Source organism: Antechinus flavipes, chromosome 4 (assembly GCF_016432865.1).
Source record: "Antechinus flavipes isolate AdamAnt ecotype Samford, QLD, Australia chromosome 4, AdamAnt_v2, whole genome shotgun sequence".
Taxonomy (NCBI): Eukaryota; Metazoa; Chordata; class Mammalia; order Dasyuromorphia; family Dasyuridae; genus Antechinus; species Antechinus flavipes.
This window is the reverse complement of record NC_067401.1, coordinates 202,706,580-202,731,161: the sequence shown is the minus strand read 5'-3', so window position 1 is coordinate 202,731,161 and position 24,582 is coordinate 202,706,580. Positions and strand designations below refer to the sequence as shown.

At 37.1% G+C, this 24,582-nt stretch overlaps 1 protein-coding gene across 7 annotated transcripts; it reads right to left on the bottom strand.

The window, feature by feature from the left end:
* Positions 1-467: 467 nt before the first annotated feature.
* On the bottom strand, positions 468-24,457 carry NFYA (nuclear transcription factor Y subunit alpha). Of its 7 annotated transcripts, none has more exons than XM_051996905.1 (10): positions 24,325-24,457; positions 20,171-20,322; positions 18,349-18,435; positions 14,597-14,743; positions 12,394-12,525; positions 11,842-11,947; positions 10,738-10,904; positions 8,941-9,114; positions 8,238-8,339; positions 468-3,196 (listed from the first exon to the last, which is right to left on the bottom strand). In XM_051996905.1, the coding sequence occupies exons 2-10, from the start codon at positions 20,243-20,245 to the stop codon at positions 3,143-3,145; spliced, it is 1,044 nt and encodes a 347-aa protein (XP_051852865.1). In that variant the 5' UTR covers positions 20,246-20,322; positions 24,325-24,457; the 3' UTR covers positions 468-3,142. The 7 variants fall into 7 exon arrangements, with proteins under 7 accessions (XP_051852865.1, XP_051852863.1, XP_051852867.1 ...); XM_051996903.1 differs by lacking the exon at positions 24,325-24,457 and adding an exon at positions 23,934-24,175; XM_051996907.1 differs by lacking the exon at positions 24,325-24,457 and adding an exon at positions 23,934-24,175 and having other exon boundaries at positions 18,352-18,435.
* Positions 24,458-24,582: the final 125 nt, after the last annotated feature.

Below are 24,582 nucleotides of genomic sequence, written 5' to 3'. Positions count from 1 at the left end.
CATTTTGTCAACTACATCATGCTACTTAGGAAAGAAGGTAACAATTATTCAACATCGACTGTGTGCCAGGAACTGTGTTGCATTTTACAAATATCTCATTTTGATTATGAGAAAAAACTTGGGACACAGGGACTATTGTTATTCCAACTTTAGTTGAGGAAATTGTGGCAGAAATTACCCAAATTATCCAAGGTCACACAACTAGTGTATGAGGACCAAATTGAACAGTACTCTATCCACTAGCTGGTCCTTAGTATCTTTATGGATAATACTCCAACTTAATCTAACTTTGATATTATCTCTTAGAAAAGCAAACTGACTACTTCCATGAAGAGTCCAAGGAAATTCTTACATCTTACAAAATACCTGCCATCTCAGACAACTTTAACAATTCACTGATGTAGATTAAAGGACATAAGATATAAACAAGCTAGTTTTAATAGAAGGAGTCGAGGGAATAAAAGTGCTTCCCTAAAACGCAAACTTTTATTTTAATATTTTTATAAATTTCTTTTAAAAAATAACAATGGGAAATTACTCTGAATTCCAATGTCACCAATGATCACCTGTATTCCCCTCTCCCCTGGGGGAAAAACCTTCATATAGCTTAAGGTCACAAATGAAAGCCAAGACATTATTAACAGGTACCCACAACCCAGAAAACGTTCCCCTGGTCCAGCGGTATAGACATGGACATGTTATACGTAACAATGCACTTAAAAATATATATATTTATATATACATACACACACAATTATCCTGCAAAAAAAAAAGTACTCAAATGAAATGTAACACTATACATTATGCCAATTATTCATTCATCCAGTCACCCACTTTTTCAATTTTAAGGTCATTAGAACAGTCGCACCTACATATAAGAAAAAGATTTCCGAGGAGCAAATAAAAATAATTTCCCAAACCCCAAACTCTCCTTGCAAAGTCATGGTGTTTCAAGATAACAAAAAAAGGGACCTGACATTCTAAACACAAAAATCAAACTGAAAACGGATGTATCCCTCCCTTCCCAAAACCCCAAACAACAAAAAACCCTAAAAGAACCTAAAAGATGTAAAATTGAGTAACAGAACATTTGCAGGGTTGTTACTATGTACAAGTTTACAAACATAAATAAATACAGTTTAAAAATTGTTTTTCTTAATGAGCTTGAGCTTTAGAGATCAGGTTTGAGGGGCTTCCTCTTTTAATACTGGATCCTAAAGATAAACTAGGAATCTTAACCCCTTCTGTTTTATCATCATCATACAAACTTTGTTCTTAGCAAGTAAGACAAGCCTCTGAAACTACAAAATAAAAACAATTCAATTCCCAAGGGAGCATCTGAAAGCAACACTTGGATACATGGATTCAGAACCTATTAGTCCTAGGATAAGGGAAATATATCTTTTCACACTTCTGCCACTGTCCGCATAACAATCCTTACTTTTTGATTAATTTCCTTTTAAAAGGCTTAATTTTTCCCTGCAAAATTTTTACAGGGAAGACAAAAATGAGAAAGCATCCCCCCCACTTATTTATACTTAGCTCCAGCTTTTTCCACTTGAAATGCTGAATATTTTCAACCACTTTTGTTCAATAAGACAGACATTCTTCTAAAACATCACCTTAATTCTCTGAAGCACAAGGTCCAAAAGATGGAAATTTGCTTTATGATGGGCTCTTAGATCTGGGAATCCTGCCCCATTCTTGATATTTAGAGGCTTCCTGAATCTTTTTCCAGTTTGGTCCATAGAGTACAATGTGAAAGCCTATCTGTACAAGATTCCTGAATCAAAGTATAAGGATTACATCTTAAATGGGGAAAGCAAACAGAAATAAGTATCCACACACCAGCTGCCAAGGGGATTAAAAAAACAAAAATTGGTAGAGGAACAATTTCATTACTGGCTCCAATAAGTAATGTGGAATAACCATGGCACATGTTTTTTTGGAAATGGCCAAGGAATAACAAAATAAATCTCAGACTAAAGACAGTAAGGGAATTTCCACTTCCTTGCTAGATTAGGTTTTAGTATGAATCTGTTCCTTACTCTTCAATTCCTAATGATCTACCCCAGGTCTCAACTGAGTCAAGTTACAAAACACACACATACATACACATGCGCGCGCACACACACATATTATTCAAAATAACAAATCATTGCATTCTCCCTTCTATTCCTGAAGTGCTGTCAAAGGAGGACAGTTTTATAGAAACTCTGTGATCAGCAACCTACAGTTTTGCTCTCTTGACATTTTACTGACTGCAAATATTCTCAGCACTTTAACACAAAAAGAATTTAAATTGTTTTGTTTTCTGCTCCAAGGATGGCAATTTCTAGGAGGACTGGCCATCCCTACAATCTTATGGGGGAAAAAAAATAAGAAAACTTTTGATCCAGGTGATCTCTCTATATAATGTTACATTTTCACTGGGAAGGTAGGTTAAGACCACCTAAGCTGAGCCGAGCAGCATTTTAAAATGCTAGTGAGTCTTTGCTTCTTTTACTCCAGAGGTGCATTTTTTCCCCCTTGGCATTAAACCAAACAGGTAGATTCAGGTTCTTGCTATAATCACAGGTTGATTAAACCTCATTCTTAGGGAACAATATGTTCTTTATACATCACAGGATGGAAATTTCCTCTGCCTGAAAGTCATCTCTGCATGCAACATGTTCATTCTGTTGGTCAAACATAAAATCTCAAACTTCATGGATGGATGAGACTAACCAAACTCCAAGTGGGAAGAATTGGGCTGTGGTTTCCCGGACTGTCATCTTGCTAACGATTGAACAAGTATCTCTCCCCTGGGATGGCCCTGCTTCACCAGCCAAATTAAGTGCCGCTGTAGTACTGTCTTGTTGGCTTTTTGTCTCTTGTACCATCCAAATATATGAAATACTAATGTCATTAATAGTTTGAAGTCCTGACTGAGAGGGGTGGGACAGAGTCCTTGGAATTTCAATTCGCCAGAGATCACTGCAATTATAATACCAAACCACTTATTAAAAATTAAGTGGTTTCTGTTTTGTAGAAAAGGGCAGAATGTGATCATGAGTGTCCCACTGGAAGATCTGCTCAATTTCCTGGAAAAATGGGACATGGTGGAGAGGAACCTGGATCAGCTCGCTCTCTCTGCTCTTGGTTAGGATACTCGAATCATTTGTGCCATTGCTTCTTCATCTGCTTGATTTGGATCCTGTGGACAAAGAAATAATAAAAACCATCATCTTTCTCTCCCAAAGTTAAATACTTCTGATTTTCACAACTAGTTTTACCAAGAACAAAATACAGTACAGAAAAAGTTTACCTAATAGTTTGCAATGTATAAGGAATGGATAGTATTGCTAGTAAACTGCTTTTTTAAAAGGAAGAGCTGGGGACTAACATATTCCATTTTCCTATAGAGATATTAATTATATGTGCCATCTATGTCCTTAGTAGGAATTACAAGAGAAAAAAAGTAGTCCCTGCTTTGTGTAGCTTATGGAACGAAGATCCATAGGGTCCCTGGCAGGTAGGTTGTATTCCTTTAAGAGAATGAAAATATCTTCAAGACTTAATTGGTCTAGAAGATTAAGGTTTCAACTATTAAAATAATTTCCTCTTCACCTTTGTACAAAAAGGCAGCAACTTAAGGAATTGGAAGAATCCTCAGGTTTGACACATTTCTGATCAAGAATATCATGATGGCAAATTTGGAGGCGAGGGAGCTTTACATGCCACTGTTGGGTAAACCTTTTTGTGTTCAATGTTAACCTATATATTTATTTTGGTTTTGGTTGGTAGGACTGAATCAGTATTAACATCTTGTTTGAAGTGGCAGGAGGGAACATGCACAGGAATTGCTGGCTAATGTTGAAGGAGCTTCACTCAACTGTATCAGGGTTCTTATTGAAAATCCTCTCCATGCTCTTAAGCTAGCTTCCTTTTGTTAAGTGTCAAGACAATCTGAGTGTGTCTCATTTCCTTCAAGCCACTAGGTGGATTGAGTCAGGCTTGGATCACAACTAGGAGAAAAGAGGACCAATGTATATTTTTTCTTTTAAGAAAATATTTTTTAGAATTTCAATACCTTGTCCTATTCCTTCTCTGGGTTTCAGACCCTTCCAGGAACTCAAATCTCTGGTTCTGGCCATACCAGTGGGCAAAGCAGGGGGAAAGAATCTAAGAACAGTAGCCTGCTGTGATATTCATTGGTTCTGGTGTATTTCAACAGGAATCAACCCCTTATTCCTGGACAGGGATGATGTAGCTTCCATAATCCTTAGGAAAGTCAAAGGCTAATAAAGATGGCAGTTTTAGAAGAGTAACCGAGGCCTTGCCTAGGACAATACTAACCCCAGACACATACAGCTGGCTAGTTCCACTGTGTCAAGATCACTAGGTAAAGTCTGAATCCTTACTCAAAATAGCCTTTTTACTGCACATTCTAACCTTGACATTATATCCAAGATTATGTTAGGTTGATGATCTATATCTCTTTCTGGGTCTCCAGGTGCTATGAGGCATATAGTACTCCATCCCATTTTGACAGGACAAATCCAGGATGATCAGGCTTCAAATAAATTCAGCCATCACAGATCCCCACTCAAGAGTACTACAGGCTTCCACTTTTTTAAAGGAGTTCAGACCGGCTTCCATTCCCTATTATCCCACATGCGCTTTTGTAACCAACAGCCTTGCCAGAGCAGCTAGATAGAGTTACTGATCACTGCTCATTCTGGCACCCTTTTGAGTTATGTTTGTTGAAGAGTTATATAAAAGCTGGGCTACTTTATAACCTTCATACTGCCTTCTAAATTGGAAGTTAACAGACATTGGCAAATTGATAAATAGAACCTGCCCAATTCAGAACAAAAATAATAGCTGTAAAGTATTTAACAGTTACAAAGCAACCTTGGGAAACAGTCTTGAATATTAAAACTCATTTTACACATTGCTAAAAATAGCAATAAATATATAATCAAATAGTAAGAAGCATGATAGAGTGGTACAGTAATTATTCATAACTTGTGCAGGGACAGTTTAGTGTGAAATGTGACTGAAATATATCTCCTCAAGAGCAGGGATTAATTTTTTTATTCTTCTATTCCCAGTACCAGGTGTAGTACCTGGCACATAAAGGCACTTAAAAAATGCTTTGCTAAATAATGGAACAGAGAATTAATGTTCAAAAAGATAAACAATAAGAATCCAGATGGAAGGACTTTAACGTAGCAAAAGGGTCTGGACCTGATGTCATCAGCTACCTATGTAGACTGTTGAGTCAAATAAGGTTGTGATCAAAATCAAGCTTTAGAAAAATGTAATCAGGCAGTGGTGCTGTAAAGGATGGATTAGAGGTATAAAACTAATTAGGAATCATGTAGGCCCAATACCGGATAATATTTAAAGAGGACAGGATGAACCCTAATAACATTGTGATAAGCAAACCAAAAGAATTTAGTCATATAAGTAGTGTACAAGGGATGAAGACAGATGACACCAATTTCCTGCTTGGGGAAAAGTGATAAAGGTTATAATAGATAAAAACTGGCTAATTTAAGAAATGAATTGGAAGGTAAAGTAATTTTTAGTTCGGGATATGCTCTATTGGAAACAACCAATTAACATTGTACATAGATAGCTGGGAATGTATGTTTGACATGTAAGGTTAAGATGTCAGTAATAATAATAAAAATAACAGCGTGCATCTACATAAAGATTACTATGTGCCAGGCACTATGTTACGCGCTTTATAATGCTGTGATAATCAAAAGATATAGTAATTGTAAAACATTTAGTACAATGCCTGGTTTGTAGTAACTACTACACAAATGTTATTTGTTTTTGTTATTATTATTAATCTTCAACATTCAAGTGATCATAACCCTAGGAAATAGATGCTTTCATCCTCTTTTACAGATGAGGAAAACTGAGGCAACAGGTTAGGTGACTTGTTCATAGTCATTTAAATAATGACAGAGGATTTCAACTCATGTTTTTCTAATTACAGGACCAATGCTGTATGCATAGTACCTTTTTGTTCAGTCATTTTTTTAGTCATGCCTGACTCTTCATGATCGATTTGGATTCCCAAGAAATTTGTTTCTTGGCAAGGAAACAGAAGTGGTTTGTCATTTCTTTCTCCAATTCATTTCACAGATGAGGAAACTGAGGCAAATAGGGTGAAGTGACTTTCTCTAGGTCACACAGCTAAGGAGTGTCTGAGGTCAGATTTGACCCCAGGAAGATCAGACTTCTTGACTTTAGGCCCATCACTCTATCTAGAGTGCCACCTAACTGCCCTTTTAAAGCATACCTTACTCCAAAAAATAACAAGAGAAGTCAGGGCAATGTCACAAAAAATGCAGAAGAAAGTGTAGAAAAACTGGTGGACTTAAGAGTCAGAAGGAGATATCGGTGTTCAAATCCTGCCTTGATATATAACTATCTATGGGCAAGTCACAGCCTCTGTACTTCAATTTCCTACTCTGAAAAACAGGGATGTTAATAAATCATCAGAAGGGTCCATTATCTGCTAAGTCCAATGAATTTCTCTCAATTCTAATCCTTTGTGATCTTTCTGCAGCATCTGACAATGCTAGGGCCAGACTTCTCTCTGAATTGCTGAGATACTTGCTCTCCCTCGGTTATCCTCTAACCTTGCCAATCCTTCTTATCATCATGTATATTCCACAGCTAACTTTGGGATCCTGCAATGCTCTGGCCTTGGGGCCTTTCCTCTTCTTCCTTGATGACCTCTTCAACTCCCATGCGAATGACTCTCAGATCCAGTCCTAGACTGAGTTCCAGAATTGTAAATCACCTATCAAACTCAAATAGAAATGGAGACCATTATTCTGTACATAAGGATCTCTGCAGCTGCATAGTGACTTAACTTTAAAATATGTTTTATTATTTAAAATGTATGTTATATTGCATTTATTTTGTTGAGTATCTCCCGATTGAATTTTAATCTGGTTTGAGTTGTATTATGGAATGTTGTGGGCTAAATGTAGCCCACAAGCTGTGTTCAACACCTCTCATTAGTTATTTCAAACTGGACATCCCAAAGCAACTTCAACTTCAATGTCTGAAACAAAATTTGTTATTGCTTCCTCTAAACGTCTTTTGAATTTTCCTTTTTCTGAGGGCACCACTATCTTTTCAGTAATCCAAGTTTATAAGCTCAAAGAGTTTATAAGTCAAAAGGCTCTTTCTTCACTCTCTTTCAGCCTATATATTGTTTCCAAATTATGTTTCCACCTCTACTTAACATCTCTCACAATCTTCTCTCTACTCACAGCCACAAACTTAATTCAAGTTTCTGTCACTTCTGCCCTGGACTACTGCAATAGCCTCCTAATTGATCTCTTCCCTTCTCCAATCCATTTTCCAAAGAGTGCAGGTTTGCCAAGTCATTCCCTAATAAACTCTGGAGGCTTCCCCTCACTTCCAGAATCAAATATGAACTCCTCTATTTAGCAGCCTATCTTTCCAAGTCATAACATACATGATTCCATTTCACATTCTCCCCTTCAAACTTCCAGTTCTCTGCCTCTGCATCAGCTGTAGTGAACTGGAACATATTCCCTTCTTATTTCCAACTGTCTTATTATTAAGTTTCCTTCAAAATTCAGCTCAAGTGCCATCTTCTGTAAGAAACCTTTACCAATTTCTCCAAGATATTTTAGTGCTTTCTTTCAAAAAATTATTTTGCATTAATTTTGCAAATATATACATGTAGATCTGATCTAAAAACTTCACATTCTACAAGAAACCTTTCTTGCTCCATCTCCATTTATACTAGTTCCCTCCCTCTTAGTTTATTTCTAATTAACTCTGTACAAATCTTGGATATACATAATTGTTCACACATCTCCCTAATTAAAATGGGGGTTCTTTAAGAGAAGGGACTATTTCTGCCTTTTTGGGAGGATATTCCCTGGGCACTGCCAGGCATACATAGTAAGTCTTTAACAAATTTTGTTTGTTGATTATTGATTGACTATATGTTTTCTTCTCCAATAAAATTGTAAGCTACCTGAGGGCAGAGAGCTTCCCCTTCCTCCCCCTTAAGTAACTAGCACAGTGCCTGGCACATAGCATGTACTTAGTAAATGCTTTTTTGATTACATGTACTGATTATCTCATATAGTTATTTTGAGGATCAAATGAAATAATGTATGAAAAGTGTGTTATACCTCCTAAAATGCTAGGTTTATTTCAGTTGTTCTTATTACTATTATCATTACCTGCATGTGGGGGCTATCCTTTTCCTTTGGAGAGAAAAAGCGACCACCTTCTCCACGCTTCCTTGCCATGGCGTGCCGATGCCTAGACTCATGTAAATATTTCTGTAATGACAAATATCTTTCTGTTTAGCTATTAACTTACAGAGACCTCAATTACTTAAGTATAATTTTTCTCCTCAAAATGTCGAGCATATATGATTTCAATTCAATAAATAGTTTTTTAATTATTTATTTTACTATTAATTTTTATTTTTTATTTATTATTATTATATATGACATATATATAATAATAAATTATTAATTTTAATTAATAGTGCAAGGCACTATTGTTCAGCAACAAAAAAAACAAATAACTTTAATTCAGTGTGAAGAGCAAAGAATGATTGGGAAGAAAATCTGACAAGCAGCTGTATAAAGTAAACAACTAAAGTTTGTTCAAATAAAAATTTGGTTCTTATTCTATGATCTTAAATGTTAAAATCTATTAATATCCAATATAACCTTCTTGCCTCTCTTCTTATAATCCACATAAACAGGGAAGATGATGCTCATACCAAATTGGGTTAATTATTAGCAATGAAAACAAAGAAAAGTACTATACATAAATTTCCAGAAAAGTCAAAGGGTAAAGAGACATGGCTTCATGATTAAATTACAAACCAAAAGACCCAATGTACATGCTGTTCTCCAAGTATATACGCACCCTCCTTTCCTTGGGGATTTTTCCTTCTGCCTCTAATTTGGCCCGAGCTTGTCTCCTCTTAAGAATCCGGTGATATTGCTTAGCATTCACATAGAGGGGCTCTTCTTCAAGCATTTCTGCTCCAGGCAAGGGGATCCTTTGGATAGCAGGCACAGAACCAGCCCCTGGTACCATCTGAGTAAGGAAGAATCCAGAACTTATTAATTAGGAGGATTAAGGACCTGACAAAGCATAGTTGCTGGATCCCTGCTTACCCTTTTTTTTCCTTCTGTGGCAAGAAAAACAAAGATGGGTTTAAAATATCTCAAAACAAATCATGTCCACTGCTTGCTTCATGTTATGAATACCTGCTGCCATCTAATGGCTACTATTATAAATACTAATACCAGTAGCAACAGCAATCAGGTACACATGCACACATTTTGGAAGAATGTACCAATCTCATTTTATTCAATATTTATTCATATTTACCACCACTTGACACAATGTTGGGTCAAAGCTATAACAGATACCAAGAATGATTTATTTTGTGCTTGCTTGCCATTTTTGATGAAACAAGCTAACCAGACAGACAGCTTTGTCCTACTGAGTTTTTAGTGTCCTAGAGAGCCGACTGTGATCTATGGGAGCCGGTTTATAAACCAGTTGATCATTCTTTTCTCAGGCTTGCTAAGTAATGATCCCAATAAAAAACTGCCCTCAAAATCTCTTTGATCCCTGAGGATCTTTTTCCTGCAGAAAGATTCTGTATATTCTTTCTACTGCAAACAGAGAAACGTCAAAATTCAAGTCTTTACTTTGTTATGACTTAACATGTTTACATATAGAGTACTATAAAACCCAAAATCTTTGTGGGATTGAAATTTCTTTCCTAATCTCAATGTTAGTAACTATTGTATACTATTTACCTAAAGTGTCCCTCCCTGATAAAGCTTTATGTAAATGATGTTTTTGTAAATTAAATAATTTAAAATACATTTTGCTGTTTTTAAGGGGCTTCCTTAGCAAAACTTTTCAATAACTAAAAAAATCCTTTGTTAAAATGATTAATCACTCTAAAATATTTACTAACATACAGATTCTCACCTACTAATAGAATGTAAGCTCCTTGCCAGCAGGGAATGTTTTGTTTTCATCTTTGTGTCCCCAGTGCTGGGCACAGAGCCTTGCACATAGTAGGGGCTTAATAAATGCTTGGTGAATACCTGCAATGAAGGGCAGCATGAGTGGAGGCACAGAATGGGCTCCCCCCAACCCCAACACACACATTTCTCTACTAGTGAAGGTTTCATTGTAAAAATTTCACTTCAAAATCAAATCCTTAATTTAAAATTATAGACCTTCATAATTCATGTGTATAAAAGTTTTATACAGGTTTTTATAGCTCTTTGCAACAAAACAGATCAGAATTGTGCCACACAACTTTTGTAAATGAAATCAGCTCTACAAAGTATAAATTGAGATTTTATGGAATCACCAAAGGAAAAAAAAAATCTGTATCGTATCACAGCATCATTTAAAGTCATTGAGCTGAAAAGGATCTCAAAGAGTACTTTACCCAACCCTCTCATTTTACAGGTGAGAAAACTGAGGCCCAAGTTCATATAGGTGATATAAAATATAAGAGACAAATCTAGGTCCTCTAACTCCAGAGCCAGTACTTTATCCACTTTAACCAGTCACAAAAATTATAAACCCAGACAGCACCTTAGGGATGATATGATTTAATACCCTCATTTTATAGAGAGGATCAGTACCAAGACCTATAGAAAAGATACAACAGGATCAATTACTCACCATAACCATTCCTCCTGAATTAACCACGTTCCCAGCAACTGGTAGTGTCACAGTAACAGTCCCCTGTCCACTGCTAGTTGTATTGGTATTGGCTCCTGTCTGGACAATCTGGGCTCCTGCCAAACTGGCTGCTGGGATGGTAATCATGCCAGAAACAGGAACTGTAACTTTAAGAAAATAAAACATTTGGTTTGTAGCAGCTCTTTTTGTGGTGGCAAAGAATTGGAAAATGAATAGATGCCCATTAATTGGGGAATGACTGAATAACTTTTGGTATAAGAAAATAATGGAATACTATTGTTCAATAAAAAATGATGAATAGGCCTGGAAATAGTTACATGAATTGACACTAAGTGAAACAATTAAGAACCAGGAAAATATGTATACAGAAACAGCAAGATTGTGGAATGATCTACTATGACAGATTTGGTTCTTCTCAACAGTTCAATGATCCAAGATAATTCCAATAAATTTTGGATGGAAAATACTTTCTGTGTCCAGAGAGAACTATGGAGACTGAATATAAATCCATACATGGAATGTTCACTTCCCTGCCATGTTTTGTTTTCTGGTTTGGGTCTGTCATGGTTTTTCCCTTTTGTTTTGACTTTTCTTTCCCAACGTGATTCATAAAGAAATATATTAAAAAATGTTGTATCTGACCATAGTCATATTACACCCATATCCACACATTTTAATGAAAGTAATGAAAGATCTCAGAATCAATTTATTTTATGTATGTATAAATATACATGCATATATAGATATGTGCATGCATGTGTATACATATACATATACACATATTTACAAATCTTTACATGCTGGACAAAGGTCAATTGTAATTATTAATAAGACTTATCCATAGATGAAAGCCGATTTTTCTTTTGGGTAGCTAGTGGTAATAGAAAATTCTTTGGAAAAGTGCTGTTGTATTTTGATATAATAAAACTACAGCAATTACCCAAGTCTGAGACTAAGAAGAAGATATGAAAAGTACTATTTCTTGGAAGCTAGACACCCCTTCTAAAGTGAGCCAGCCAGCCACCCAAGAAAACACAGGAAAGAGATAAACAGTAACTTGAAAGCACACATACTGTCTCATACCTTGTTGAAGGATAGTGCCATCTGCATTGACTGGCTGATAAACAATGGTCTGTCCTTCCGCAGTCTGTGCCACCTGCTGTCCCTGGACAGCTATCTGCTGTTGAGTCTGCAAGGAGCCAACAATAAATACCATATCCTCCCAACAGGATCCTCAAAATAAAAGAGCGGATGTCACATAGGACCACCTACTTTTCAGAAACATTTTAATGAAAAGGGATGTTTAATTTAAAAAGCAACTTTAAGAGAAAGAGGGTCCTTAAAAGGGGGGAAGAACTGAACTATCATAATAGGCTAACTGTAGCCAAAACAGAAACCGAATAGAAGTTGTAGAACTCATTCCTTCTCTCCGATATGTATTTCAAACCTTCAGATTCATTAAGTTTTTCACCCTCCTCCCCTTAAAATATAAAGATGAGTTTTAGATATTATTCAAATACTTTATCGTTTAGAAGCTTTTAAAGACAACTTCCCAAGTCAATGTGAAATTTTTGGCATAGTGCCTTAATACTTTCAAATTAACCATTTTATTGTATTTTAGGAAAGAGCAGTTACCTGGGTCTGGCCAGCAGTGACGGCAGTCTGGGGCTGCTGAATGATGATTTGCTGGGTTTGGCCTTGCTGACCTTGTACCTGAACAGCCTGACCCCCTTGAATCTGAATCTGTCCTGGCTGTACCAATTGGATCTATAAAAGTTAAAAAGACAAAAAAACAAAGAAAATTGTCTTATGTTGAAACTGCTCTCGTTTGGTCTTCTAATTTTATTCTCTCTCAATTTATACTTCATAAAAGTGGCAAATGGTAAGAAAGGAAGGAACAGAATTACCTTTGTCCTTTTTACCATTCTGAATCAAGAGTGACTTATTATCAGTTATTTTAGTTTAATTCAAGAGGACAGTTCCTGAAGTAGGATGAATTTCCTAGAATCACAGAACTGGAAGGAACACATACTTTACAACCACCAACTACAGTGGCTAAAAAAAAAAAAAAAAATCCCACTATTACAAATTCCTGAAGTAAGCTATAAGATCTCTTTTAGATCACTGAGAATGTGGGAAAGTCATTATTTTCCCAAGATACTAAGTATAAATCCCCTTTTGGTGGAAAACAGAAGAAATAAATGGCCATTCCAAGGTCTCTTAGAACTGAAATTTATCGTTCTTAAACAAGGAAAAAAAGGGAAAAACTACAAACAATAACATGTATTTTAAAATTTTTGAACTTCAAATTATTCTTATTCCCTCCTCCTCCTCACACTGAGAAGGCAAGCAATATGATGCTTATTCTACATGTGAAGTCATGCAAAACACATTTTCATATTGGTTGCCAAAAAAGAAAAAGACAAGAAAAATAAAGTTAAAATAACATGCACTTCAAATCTGCACTAAGGTTCATCAGTTCTCTCTCAAGGTAGACAGTTTCATTCTTAATTCTTTGGAATTGTCATAGATCATTATTTTAAAAAAATTACTTAGTATTTTATTTTCTTCCAGTAACATGCAAAAAACAATTTTTTAACATTATTTTCCAAAATTTTTAAGAGTTTGAGATTCTCTCCCTTCTTCATCCCTCCTTCCTCCTACGGGGAAGGTAAGTAATTCTATAGAAGTTATGTATATGTAATAATGCAAAACATTTCCATAAAGCATAAGATGAGCTAGCAGCAACAATTAAGTAGCATGTCATATTATGTTCTCATTCCATAGGCAGTTAATGACAATTCACAACACTTACAGACAGTTCTGGCTTTGGGTAAACTGTCAATGGAATTCAAGTTAAACCGGAAAAAAAAGACTAAACAACATTAACAATGAAAATGAGAAATGAAGGGAGGGAAAAAAAAAAAAAAAAAAAAGCAAGCTTCACTTTGCATTCAGAAACCACCAGTTCTTTCATTGTATTACTGAGAATAGTTGAGCATCTTAAAATATCGCTATTACTTTGTACACAGGATATGTTACTTTACACTGGCTCATGGAAGCCCTACTCACATCAGTACTCTACTCCATGCATACAACCACCAGTCCTGTATCATCTCCAACCTAAATTATTCTAACAAACTTTTAATTGATCTCCCTGGAGCTCATCTCTTTAATCCATTGTTTACACAGCTGCCCAAACCATCTTCCTAAGGTATAAGTGTGACAATCGTTCCTCTACTTAGAAATCTTCAGTAATTATACAATTCCTCTAATATAATATACAGATTTCTTAACCCTCAAAAATATGGCCCCCATCTATCTTTCTAGCCTTCTTTTGTTAGTTCTTTACATAAATTCTTATGTTCTAGCAGAAATAATTCTCCTAATTTAATACAAATTCTTTTTTTTATGCATTCATTCAATTCATTACTCATGGCTGGAATGGATTCTAACTTCATCTCAATTCCTCAAAAACCTTGTCTTCTTTTTGATCCATTGCCAACCACTTACTCCCTCCAATTAATTATTAGTTTTCTCTCTTCCTCGATTTAACTTTTTGTGTGTGTACTTGTGGCACTCTCCCAATAAAATATAAACTTCCTGAAAGGAACTGTTTCATCTTTTTATCTCAGGACTTCATAAATGGCAAGTTTGGTAAACTAAATCCACAAATTATTTGTAGCAATGTATATTCAATTCATCTGAAGAGCAAGTTAAACAAACACTGATCAAGTGCATTGTGCTAGGTGTTGAGGCAAGACATACAAAAAATAGTGTAAGAAAAATTATAACATCAATTCACATTCTAATGAATTGCTCATATAATTATGCTCACCTGCTGTAATCCTTGTGTCCCAGAAACAGGTACTTGCATGATAGTCTGACCCTGGCCACCAGGAACAGCTTGGACCATAATGGGCTGGCCAGCTGATGTTATTAGTTGACCTCCACTCACTTGTACCATCAAAGGTTGACCCTGGACCTGTTGGGATCAACAGAAAAAAAGAAAACAAAAAAAAACAATGAAATAAAGCTACCCAGAGAAAGAATTCAACTATAAGCCAGTCAGTGGGATTACCTACTAATGTTTATGTTACTTGGGACAAAAATTTGCTGGAAATTGTGAAGAAAAATGAGCATATAAGTGATTTTCATCATAAAATAATTTGTGACTAAATACCAAGGCAATTTAAAGTTAAAATGGAACACAAGTACAATCCTTTGAAGTTTCAACAGATTAACTAAAAAATAAACAAATAATCAAGATTTTTATCAAGATGCATGGAATAAGTTCTTAGTAGCTGATAAGAAAACTTGGTTGGCTTGCCAGTAGCCCAATTTCCAGGAATGGTGTTTTTCAAAGGGACAGTGAAGATTCTAGGTAATGTGAAGAGGGAAAGTAGGAAAAAAATACAAAGAGCCAGATTGGAAAGTAGCCATATGGGGGTCAAGTTCCTCTCTCCATTGTCTTTCAACTCTGATTCACTCTTCCAAACTCACCTTGAGAATTTTGAGTAATTTTCACCATTTAATGCTTAATACTTAATTTATAGATTGATCTTAAATTTATGTACTCTGTGTGCTGTTCCAAACATTATAAGAGGTTTGATCCCTATAAATACTCCTTATAACAACTATATTGATTTTAATTTCTGTAGAATGAGGAATGTGGAAATTATATAGAGGCAGATGATATGAATGGAATTCCTATTTTTCAAGTTTCTAAGAGGAAGCTACTATAAGCCTGAAAGCTACAAATGCTATGTATCATGATTCTTAAAAACGAAATGTTCTTTACCTAGAATTCCTTCTGGAAGCCATAGCACAAAACACTTCAATGAAATAAGAATGATCCAGTGTCACAAAAGTAGTTTGAATCTTCTGTTTTCTTGTTCCATCATGATTTTAGGATGCTAGTTCTTTATCATCTAAGACGCTAAAATTATTTCCTAATTAACTAAAATTAACAAATGACCAGAAATATACTAAGAATGGGTCAATTTAAACCTTTACAGACTACAAAGTTAGGAATTATTTTTTTCCATTACATAAACAAGTGAGAATAAAAGAACATTATGAAGAAATTTTTAATTCCAGGCTTTGTTAGTCTGTTGGAAGAATTCCATATTTATTATCTATGAATTTTACTGTCAAATTCTCATATACCTATTTTCCCTTCCTTCTTACTTCAAAGTAGATTCCTTTTGAGACACAGTTCATACATGAATAGGTTTTCAGAATATTTATTTCATGAATACTTAAAAGAGTAATTTACAATTCTCTAAAATAATGAGATCCTTTGAGAAAAGGGGCTGCTACTTATTTCCATCAAGAGCTTCCATTTCTTTAAAAAAAAAAAAAAAAAGTCTGAAAGTACTTAAGATAAGCTTTTAAGTATGGCACACCATTTATCTTGACATCTGTCACCTTTTAATCCTTCTTCTAATCACCACTTATGCATTCAAAAATGAACCCCAGTCTTCAATGTGGTAACAGTTAAAGAGTACAAGCATAAGACGAGCTCAAGGCAACAGTTAAGTAGCATGTTATATTATGTTCCCATTCCACAGGCAGTTAATGACAATTCACAACACTTACAGACAGTTCTGGCTTTGGGTAAACTGGCATTAATTCAACTTTATAAATTCCAAAAGAAATATGAATTCCAAAAGCATGCCTTTACTGTAGTACTGTGCTTTCTCACTGCTCTATGACTGAGGTCCCCCATCAAACCACTTCCACCTCCCACACTTCCCAAAACACCTAACAACCCACCAAGTTTTGAAAGCAGAAGAAAGAATGCTTAAAAAGATTGTTGGGAATTTGGCTTGAAACTTTAGCAAGAGGGTCCTTTGCTCCCCCTCCCCAATCTGTTGCTCTTTTGTCTTTGCTTGGGTATGGTCTTTGTACTCATGTCTAACTCCTACATGTTCATCCTCTGCACTCTTTTCCCAGTTCTGGCCCTAGTCCTTGAACCAGGTTCATACAAGCCTCCCTCCTTCACATCTACAAATTCACATTATGAAAAAAATCGTTTTACATAGAGGTCTGTGGTACATTCCATTTACTGAAAGCAAGAACTGTCTGTATTTATATATTAAAATAAAACTAAGATGAAGCAAGCAGAAAAGATGAATAAGCTGCTGAACTTTGTGACAGAATACCATTAAGATGAAATATACAAAATCAACTTCTTCCAGGATGTAATATTCAAAATACATAATTCATCATCCCACAACTATTCTTTTCTGAAAAACTAGCACGAAAAGAAAAAACAGTCCAGTGAGAAGCCATGCAATGCATGGCACTAAGCAGTAAAGATCTGAGCTCTGTACACTAACTAATGCTTTGAAAAATTTCTAACATATATGGAACAAATGAAATGGGTCACACAAATCAGGGTTTGAAATAACTTATCTTCTGCCCTAATTGTTCAATTAGGTAAGTTAGAAGATACAATCTGCAGCTTCATGTACTATCACACTCATTATCCAATCCCAAAGTTTTAAATCTATCAGTAACCAATTTCAAGATCTTAGATTCAAGATATATAATTAAGATTTCCAATTTTCTGAGCAAAAGCCAAGGTTCTTCTTTATCAATTTATCTTGTACACTATGGGAAATTCTGGTTGGTTAATTTATTTAAACTGTCCTAACATACATCTTTCCACTAAAATTCACAAAGGGAAATAATGAGCTTGGTCTCTAAAAAGGAAGGAGCCTCTCTCCAAACCCAACAGTAAAGTAACTCTCATCTCTTGTCAGGAAGAAGAGAAAAGATACACATAAATTTCATGAGTTTTGTTTGTATTTCTGCAATATCTAGTTATGGGGTGCTCTTGTAGTTTCTAGCATAGAAAAGAGCTTTTAACAGATAAAAATCTGCTCTAGGGAACTAGCCAGTATGCTAGTTTCTGAAGTTTCCTATTGGTAAAGTGCTTTATTCTGCTTACATATGTCAGTAATAATCAATTTAGCTTTCCTATCACCTATTATGGACACCGCATAATAGACTTCCTTCTATGAGAATACATTAGTATTGTCTGCTCCACTACTTTACTGGTTTATTCAAAATAATACATTATATTAAACTTGCTATTTCCTAACCACTTAATTCATTAATAAAAAATAATGGCTAATCCAAGCCTTGTTAGTTCAATTTTTTCTTGTTTCCGTTTATCTCAAATTATTAACATTCAGTACATGAGTAAAGATCAAACTCCTAATTAAATTTCTAAGTTAATTTAAAACTCCTACTGCTGAGAATTGCTGCTAGTTACTTATTCAATCATTCACTTTCTATTAATTCCAAAAATAGATATGTATGCTTTCAGAAGCGGGTGACAACACTTCTTGCACACTTTCTAGGAAACATTAAGAAACTCTGCAGGAATTTTTATGGGTCTCAAATGAAAACTGGCAGCATCAAATAGAGAAGAAAATCATATGCCACTCACTTTTACCATTCCCATTTCAAACCCTGATAAAAAAACAAAACAAAACAAAAAAAAAAACAGTATCAGGCAGGAAGTACAGGGGGAAGTTCATGCAGTGCTCACATAGATACAATTAGAGAAATCACCACTACCTGGAGTGTCTGGACTTGCTGGCCTGAGGCGGATGCCACTTGGGCCTCTGTCTGCAACTGGACAGCAGTGACACCACCCTGCTGCTGGGAACAGGAACAGGAATAGCTTGAAACTTGACAAGGAAATGCACAGCTCAAGATAAGAGATCACCTTACCTCCTGGAGGACAGAGATTGTTTTCTCAAAAGTCCCTTTTTTTCTGGACTTTCAGACTGAAAGAACAGACCCAAGTTGCTACTGTCACCAACTGGAACAATGATGTCGTGACATAAGCATCTGTCCATTTACTGAGATTTGCTCTCTAATGTGCTATGGTCAAAGTCTTTTTCATCATGTTTAAAAGCAAATGGTAAGGTAGCCTTCAGAAACAAGCAATTTCAGTCCATTTGTTTATAGAAGCACTTCAGGGCTCCTTTGTATTACAGAATTTATTTGTTATTCAACTGCATTTATATAGGAAATTTATTTTTTAATGGAATTGCAGCTACATTTTGAAAGGAAAATGTACATTTCAAGGATTTCATCATTTGAAAACAACTAATTCAAGTCATGAGTGTCTATCATATGTAAGACACTGTTTTGACTGAAAAGAATATAAATATATCCTCTCAAAGACCTTACAAAAATTTATGATGCAATGGGGGCAAATTATTGAAAACTAAGCATCTTTATAAATTCATAACTTTTATAACTTAAAGCTAAAAGTATTTCTGTTTAACTCAACTACATTAGAGGCAATTAGTAAATTCATCTAATGGCTTCCACATAGCTGTGTCTATTTAAGGATTATTCCTGATTTCCTCTCCCCAATTTTTTTTTAATCAACTAGCATGCTATCTAAATAAATGGTGACGCTTTTGTGGAAACCACTCATTTGGAAGGGGTGATCTTAGTGAAATAAAATCATGATTCAAATTGACTTCATCCTGTGGCCACTAATCAGGAACAACTTTCTGTAATGACCTCTGGAAACCTGAATTTTCTAAGTACAATATGTTAGAATTTGACAACAAAGCCAAACACAACAAGAAGTTAATTCCTTTTCATTTATACCTGGTTAATCAACAATTCTATCTAAAGTCAGACTAAGGTACAATGAATCAGTTTTCCTTCCCCCCTACTCCCCTACCCCCCAAATTGTTGAGACTTATCCTAAAATAAAGTAAACCTAGCAGGAAACATCAGAAAATGTCATCTGCATGCATTTCACAACAATACCTTACTTGGATTTGGCATTAAATTAAAAACCAGCAGCTCTAATCCTTTCCCAATGCATCTATAGTTGCAAATACAGCTTCTAAATATAATCCTAATGCTGAACTAAGAATTAACTTTCCAAAATCATCTTGTCAGCAGATCTACTTGAATCTAACAATTTTGTGTTCATCCACTATAGAAAGCCAAAGCATCCATACCAGATGGAATTCATCAGGAAAAGAAACAGAACAGAATCAATTCAATATATTCACATGAAGACAAACTCAACAATTCCAAAGTTCAATATGAAAGTAGCCCAATAGTTTGAACTTTTTAAATAATTTGTCAAGAGGTCTAGGTTAATTAATATGAAAGACAGATTGTTCAGGTAACATAAAAAACTATTCCAGTGGGTTGTGGATAGAGTACAGTTGCAAAGAAACCTGAATTCAGTTTGACATACTGAGTCCAAATATAAGGAAACATTACCAAGAAAATGTCTAGACCTTTGAATCTCGCAAAACTCAGAATATGATAAATTTTCAAATACATTTCAGCAGTCCCTCTTAATGTTATAGCCATTTCTCTTATTTTGACACTCAAAGTTGAATGATTTTCATACCTGTTGCTGAATTTGTCCAGCCTGCACGACAATCTGTTCTGTAGAACTATTGCTGTTTGCTGTATATTGCTCCATGTCTCATTTAGGTTGCAATTCTGTATATATGACAACCTCCTGCTGGATATCCTGGGAAACGGTTTAAGAGTGTACTCCTATTAGAAAGATTAAAAAAGAGATTACCAGAAATTATAATCAATAGATATATAGATCTCTATAATAATGTATGATTAATCAGTATCATTTAGCACTGAAATTACAAGATTAAATTAGCATAATCTATTGATTACAATAAACCTATGCTTCTAAGTTTTTAAAATAATTTCAAGGCATGCAGCACATTTGTAAGGCCTGTCTTCAAAGTGTTATAGTACATATACACTGTTTTAATCAAGTGGGTAGATCATTCAAGGCCTGAGATCAAATTCAGTATTATTCAAATAGCCAATTTTAAGGAGGGATTTCTTAATCAGAAACTAGAGGAATTTGGAGTTTGCATATGATCCCAACGAATGGAAGGAAATACATTTAAATACTGAATGTATCTTTGACTTCTTTTAAATTTTCAAATTACTCTGTATTTTCCTCTGGTCCCCTCCATTCTAGAAATTTTAATTTCTACTACTGTGAATCAATATATGCTGGTTAATGTTAAAGAATAAGCTGTAATACAAAACAAAGTGTTAGAAGGCAGTCTTGGACAGCATTTCCCTCTGGCAGAAAGATGATCTCTCTTGTCCCTTCCACTGAATGGGCATATATAAAACAATTGCAGTTCAAAACAAGAAGAGAAGGAGAGATGGGGTAGATGGGAGAGAGGAGGCAGATAGGTAAAGAGGTAAAGTGTATGAGAGGAGGAGGGAATTCATTGGATCTTAATAACCCTCAATAGTAGGTACTATTGTTTCCATTTTACAGGTGAAGAAACTGAAGCTCAGGATTACACAGTCAGCAATCTCAGGAAATGTATATCCAAAGGCTACCACTCCAAGTCCAGGACTGACCTATTTATTTTTCCAGATTGTCTTGTAAGTACTAGTATGTGATCTGGCTAATCAGTAAAGCAAATTCAATTCTACTATTCCTGCCTTCAATTGGCCAAAGGACAACTGTATTTAATAAAGTTTTGCCTCAAAAATATCCTTCCCTTATGAGAAGTGTCAACTTTGAGGAAGCACAGTATGCTTTTTTGGCTATCTCCTCCCCACCCCCAATGATTAAAATAAAACCCATGTCTTACCTTCACATGAAAAAATAAAGTTTATGTAAAAATCTATTTTCCTAAAGTGTCCCAAGGAAATTGCAATATCCCAAATAAAGAGATTCTCCAGTGAACACAATATCCATTTTCAGGGCAAAAATTTAACTCCCACCAAATTTCAATGCACGTTCATATAAATATAATACATGTGCACTGTCTCCAGAAGAGAGCAAAAAGCTCAAAACCCCCCAAAAAACAAACAAAAAACCCCCCATTCCCTATTGGATTCTTTATATTGGATTTTCAAAATGTAGCTTTCAATTTTTGAAATTAAAAACATGAGATACTTCTTCAAATACACATGCAAAACACATTAAAAAGGCAAATATTTTAAAATTATCCATGCCATGGAATTCTCTATATTAACATGATTATGAGTTTGTTATTACTTTTATCTTATCAAAGACAATTTAATTCTAAGAAGCAAAAACGGGGGGAAATTCCTTGAGGATTTATAATTAACAATAAACAAAAAGGAATAGACTAAGGACAAAAATCCCCCTTTATGTTAAAAAGAAATCAACCCCAGTCATAAGCAGAAATCTCTCAGATTTTTCTAAAGCACAGGTCTGACCCTGTTACCACCCCTTCATTTAATAAATCTCAGTGGAAACTGTTACTTGCAGTTTCAAATTTTAAAAGTCCTGTTTGGCTCTTCACAACCTTTCTAGTTTTCTTTCACTTTACTCTCTTGTATTTTTCTATCTAGTGGCACCATCATCCATGCAATTTCTCCAATAGGACAATCTATTACCCAACACTCCTTTTTATCTGCCTGTTTCCATACCTGGAATTCACACCTTTCTCATCTCTGCCTCCAGGATTTTCAAGTTTCAGCTAAAACTTCAATTTCTGCAAAATGCCTTTTGCAGTCCTTGTTAACATCAGTGTTAGCTCAAGGTTATCTCCAACTTATCCTTTATATGTCTTGTTTATTTGCATGTTGTCCTCACGGGATTTTAAGTTCCTTGAGGGCAGTATTTTTGTCTACCTTTGAATTCCTATTACAAAGCTTGGCACCTGCTGGGTACTTAATTAATTTGAAGTACTTGTCAATTTGACTTAATCTTGTTAGGGACTTGTTTCCTCCATCAAAATCCCAAGTATTGTAAACTCTATAGATAAGTCACCACTCCTAAAACTTTACTGCAGCCAGAATCATAGGATTTAAAGTTGAATAGACCTCTCATTTTTAAAAGTAAGCCTTGATCCTAATATGAATATAGAAAAAAAATTTAAGAACTTAAAATGCAAATCATTTTATAAACAAGAACTTAATTATGCACTCTATATAATAGGAGAAAAATAAATCAAGAGGAGCCTGAAGGCTGACTTAAGTCAGGTAAGAAAGAAGATGGTGGTAGGGGAAAATTAACTCTATGTTTTCTGGGTACAACAAAGTACTGAAGACAGGAGAAAGGGCTTGTGCAGTCAGTCTTCCATGGGAGAACAAATTGGTGTAAAGAGCTTCCAGGAGCCAAATGGACAAACAGCCTGGGAAAAGGAGGCAGCTTGGTTTGGCACCCAGTCTGGAGGGGGCTGCTGTTCTGCCCCAGCAACGAGAGAGGGAGGAAATGACGAGCCAAAAGGGGGTGGTAACGGTAACGGGACAGGAGACACAGGGAATGTTGGCTGGAAGGAGGGGCATGGTCAGGCCAGGGGAGTGGGAGAAGTGGAGGGGAGGCCACGGGCCTCCTGGATTTAAGAATCAGGCAGACAAGGGAAGTCAGACAGTAGAGAAACCAAGGAGGAGGAGATGAGGGGGATGGGGGGCGGGAAGACCATGGCAAGGGGCTTTTGTATTAGGTTTGCCAAGCTGCCCGTCCTGGGTTATGAAACGGGGAATGGCCCGAGCACCTCATTCATAGAGGATGGGGGATGGGTGGGGGTAAACGGAGCAGGCGGGGTTTTAGGGTCCAGGTGATTGAGTGGGGTGGAGAAGGGTACGAACGAGTGTGAGTGTGTGTACACACAAACACGTACAAAGGGCATATTCAGACGGGCACGCAGAAGAGAGGAAGAAAGGGGAGCTGGGTGGTCAGTAAGGTCAGCAAAGGTTTTGTGAAGAATTAACTGAGGACCCACTCCCCGAATGCCCTGGAGCCTGTGGGCCCAAGGAGGTGGCTCCCGGGCCCAGGGAAATTGGAGGTAGCGCTTAAGAGTCGTGACCGAGCGGGAGATCTGGACCCCATCTTGGGGGTCGGGACCCCTGGGTCAAGCCGCCGACCCCGGAGAGGCCCCGGCCATTCCCGCACGGGTGGGGCGGCCCCCTGCAGGCCTCGGCCGGGAGTGGCAGCAGGTCCCCGGTATAGCCACGCCACGCCAGGGCCCGGTTCCAGGCAGGCCTGCCCCGCAGCCTCCGCTGCTGCCGCCGCCGCCGCCGCCACCCGCCCCGCTCCCCGGGCTCGGCGGGCGCCTGGGCCTCTCCTGAGTGGTCAGCGAGACCCGCCAATCGGGGCGCTGGGGCCGGCTCTGGGCCGCTGGATATTGGCTCCTCACACTCACCGTGCCTCGCTCCCCCGGTTCGCTGCCCGCGCTGATTGGCTCCAGTACCGGACCCCGAAACCCAATCAGAGGCTCCAGCCGCCGCTGCCGCCGCCACTGCCGCTGCCTGGCAAAATGGCGAACGCGAACAAAGGAGCCCCGGGCCCCCCCTCCAACCGCCTCGGCGCAGGCGCCTGTAAGCCACGCCCATATCCCCGCCCCCACTCCCCTCCCCACCTGCGGACTCTCCCCGCCCCGCGCTGAGTGCGTACGGCGCACGCGTCCCCAAGACCCAGTCAGGGCCCCGCCCCCCCGCCTCCGGAAGAATGTGCAGGCTCTTCCAGGCCATGTTGACCCACCCTTTCAACCCAAGTTCCACCTTGGAGGTGCTACTGCGCAAGCGTTCACTGACCCTTTCCGTCACTCTCTCCTAATGTCCGCCAGAGATCCTTGAAAATACATCCCCCTACACACCCCGAGCTTGGCGCGCAAGCGCTGATTCGTCCCGCGCGTGTTCCCATTCTTCGCATTACGCATGCTTAGCCCGACGGCGGGAGAAATCTCCCGCCGGAAGTTCTCGAAGGGGCGCCACCATAGAGCGCAACCCTCCCTCCGGTCGGGCTAGAGGTACCCCGTTTCCGCTCCCCCGGCGGATCGTGGGAGGCCATTT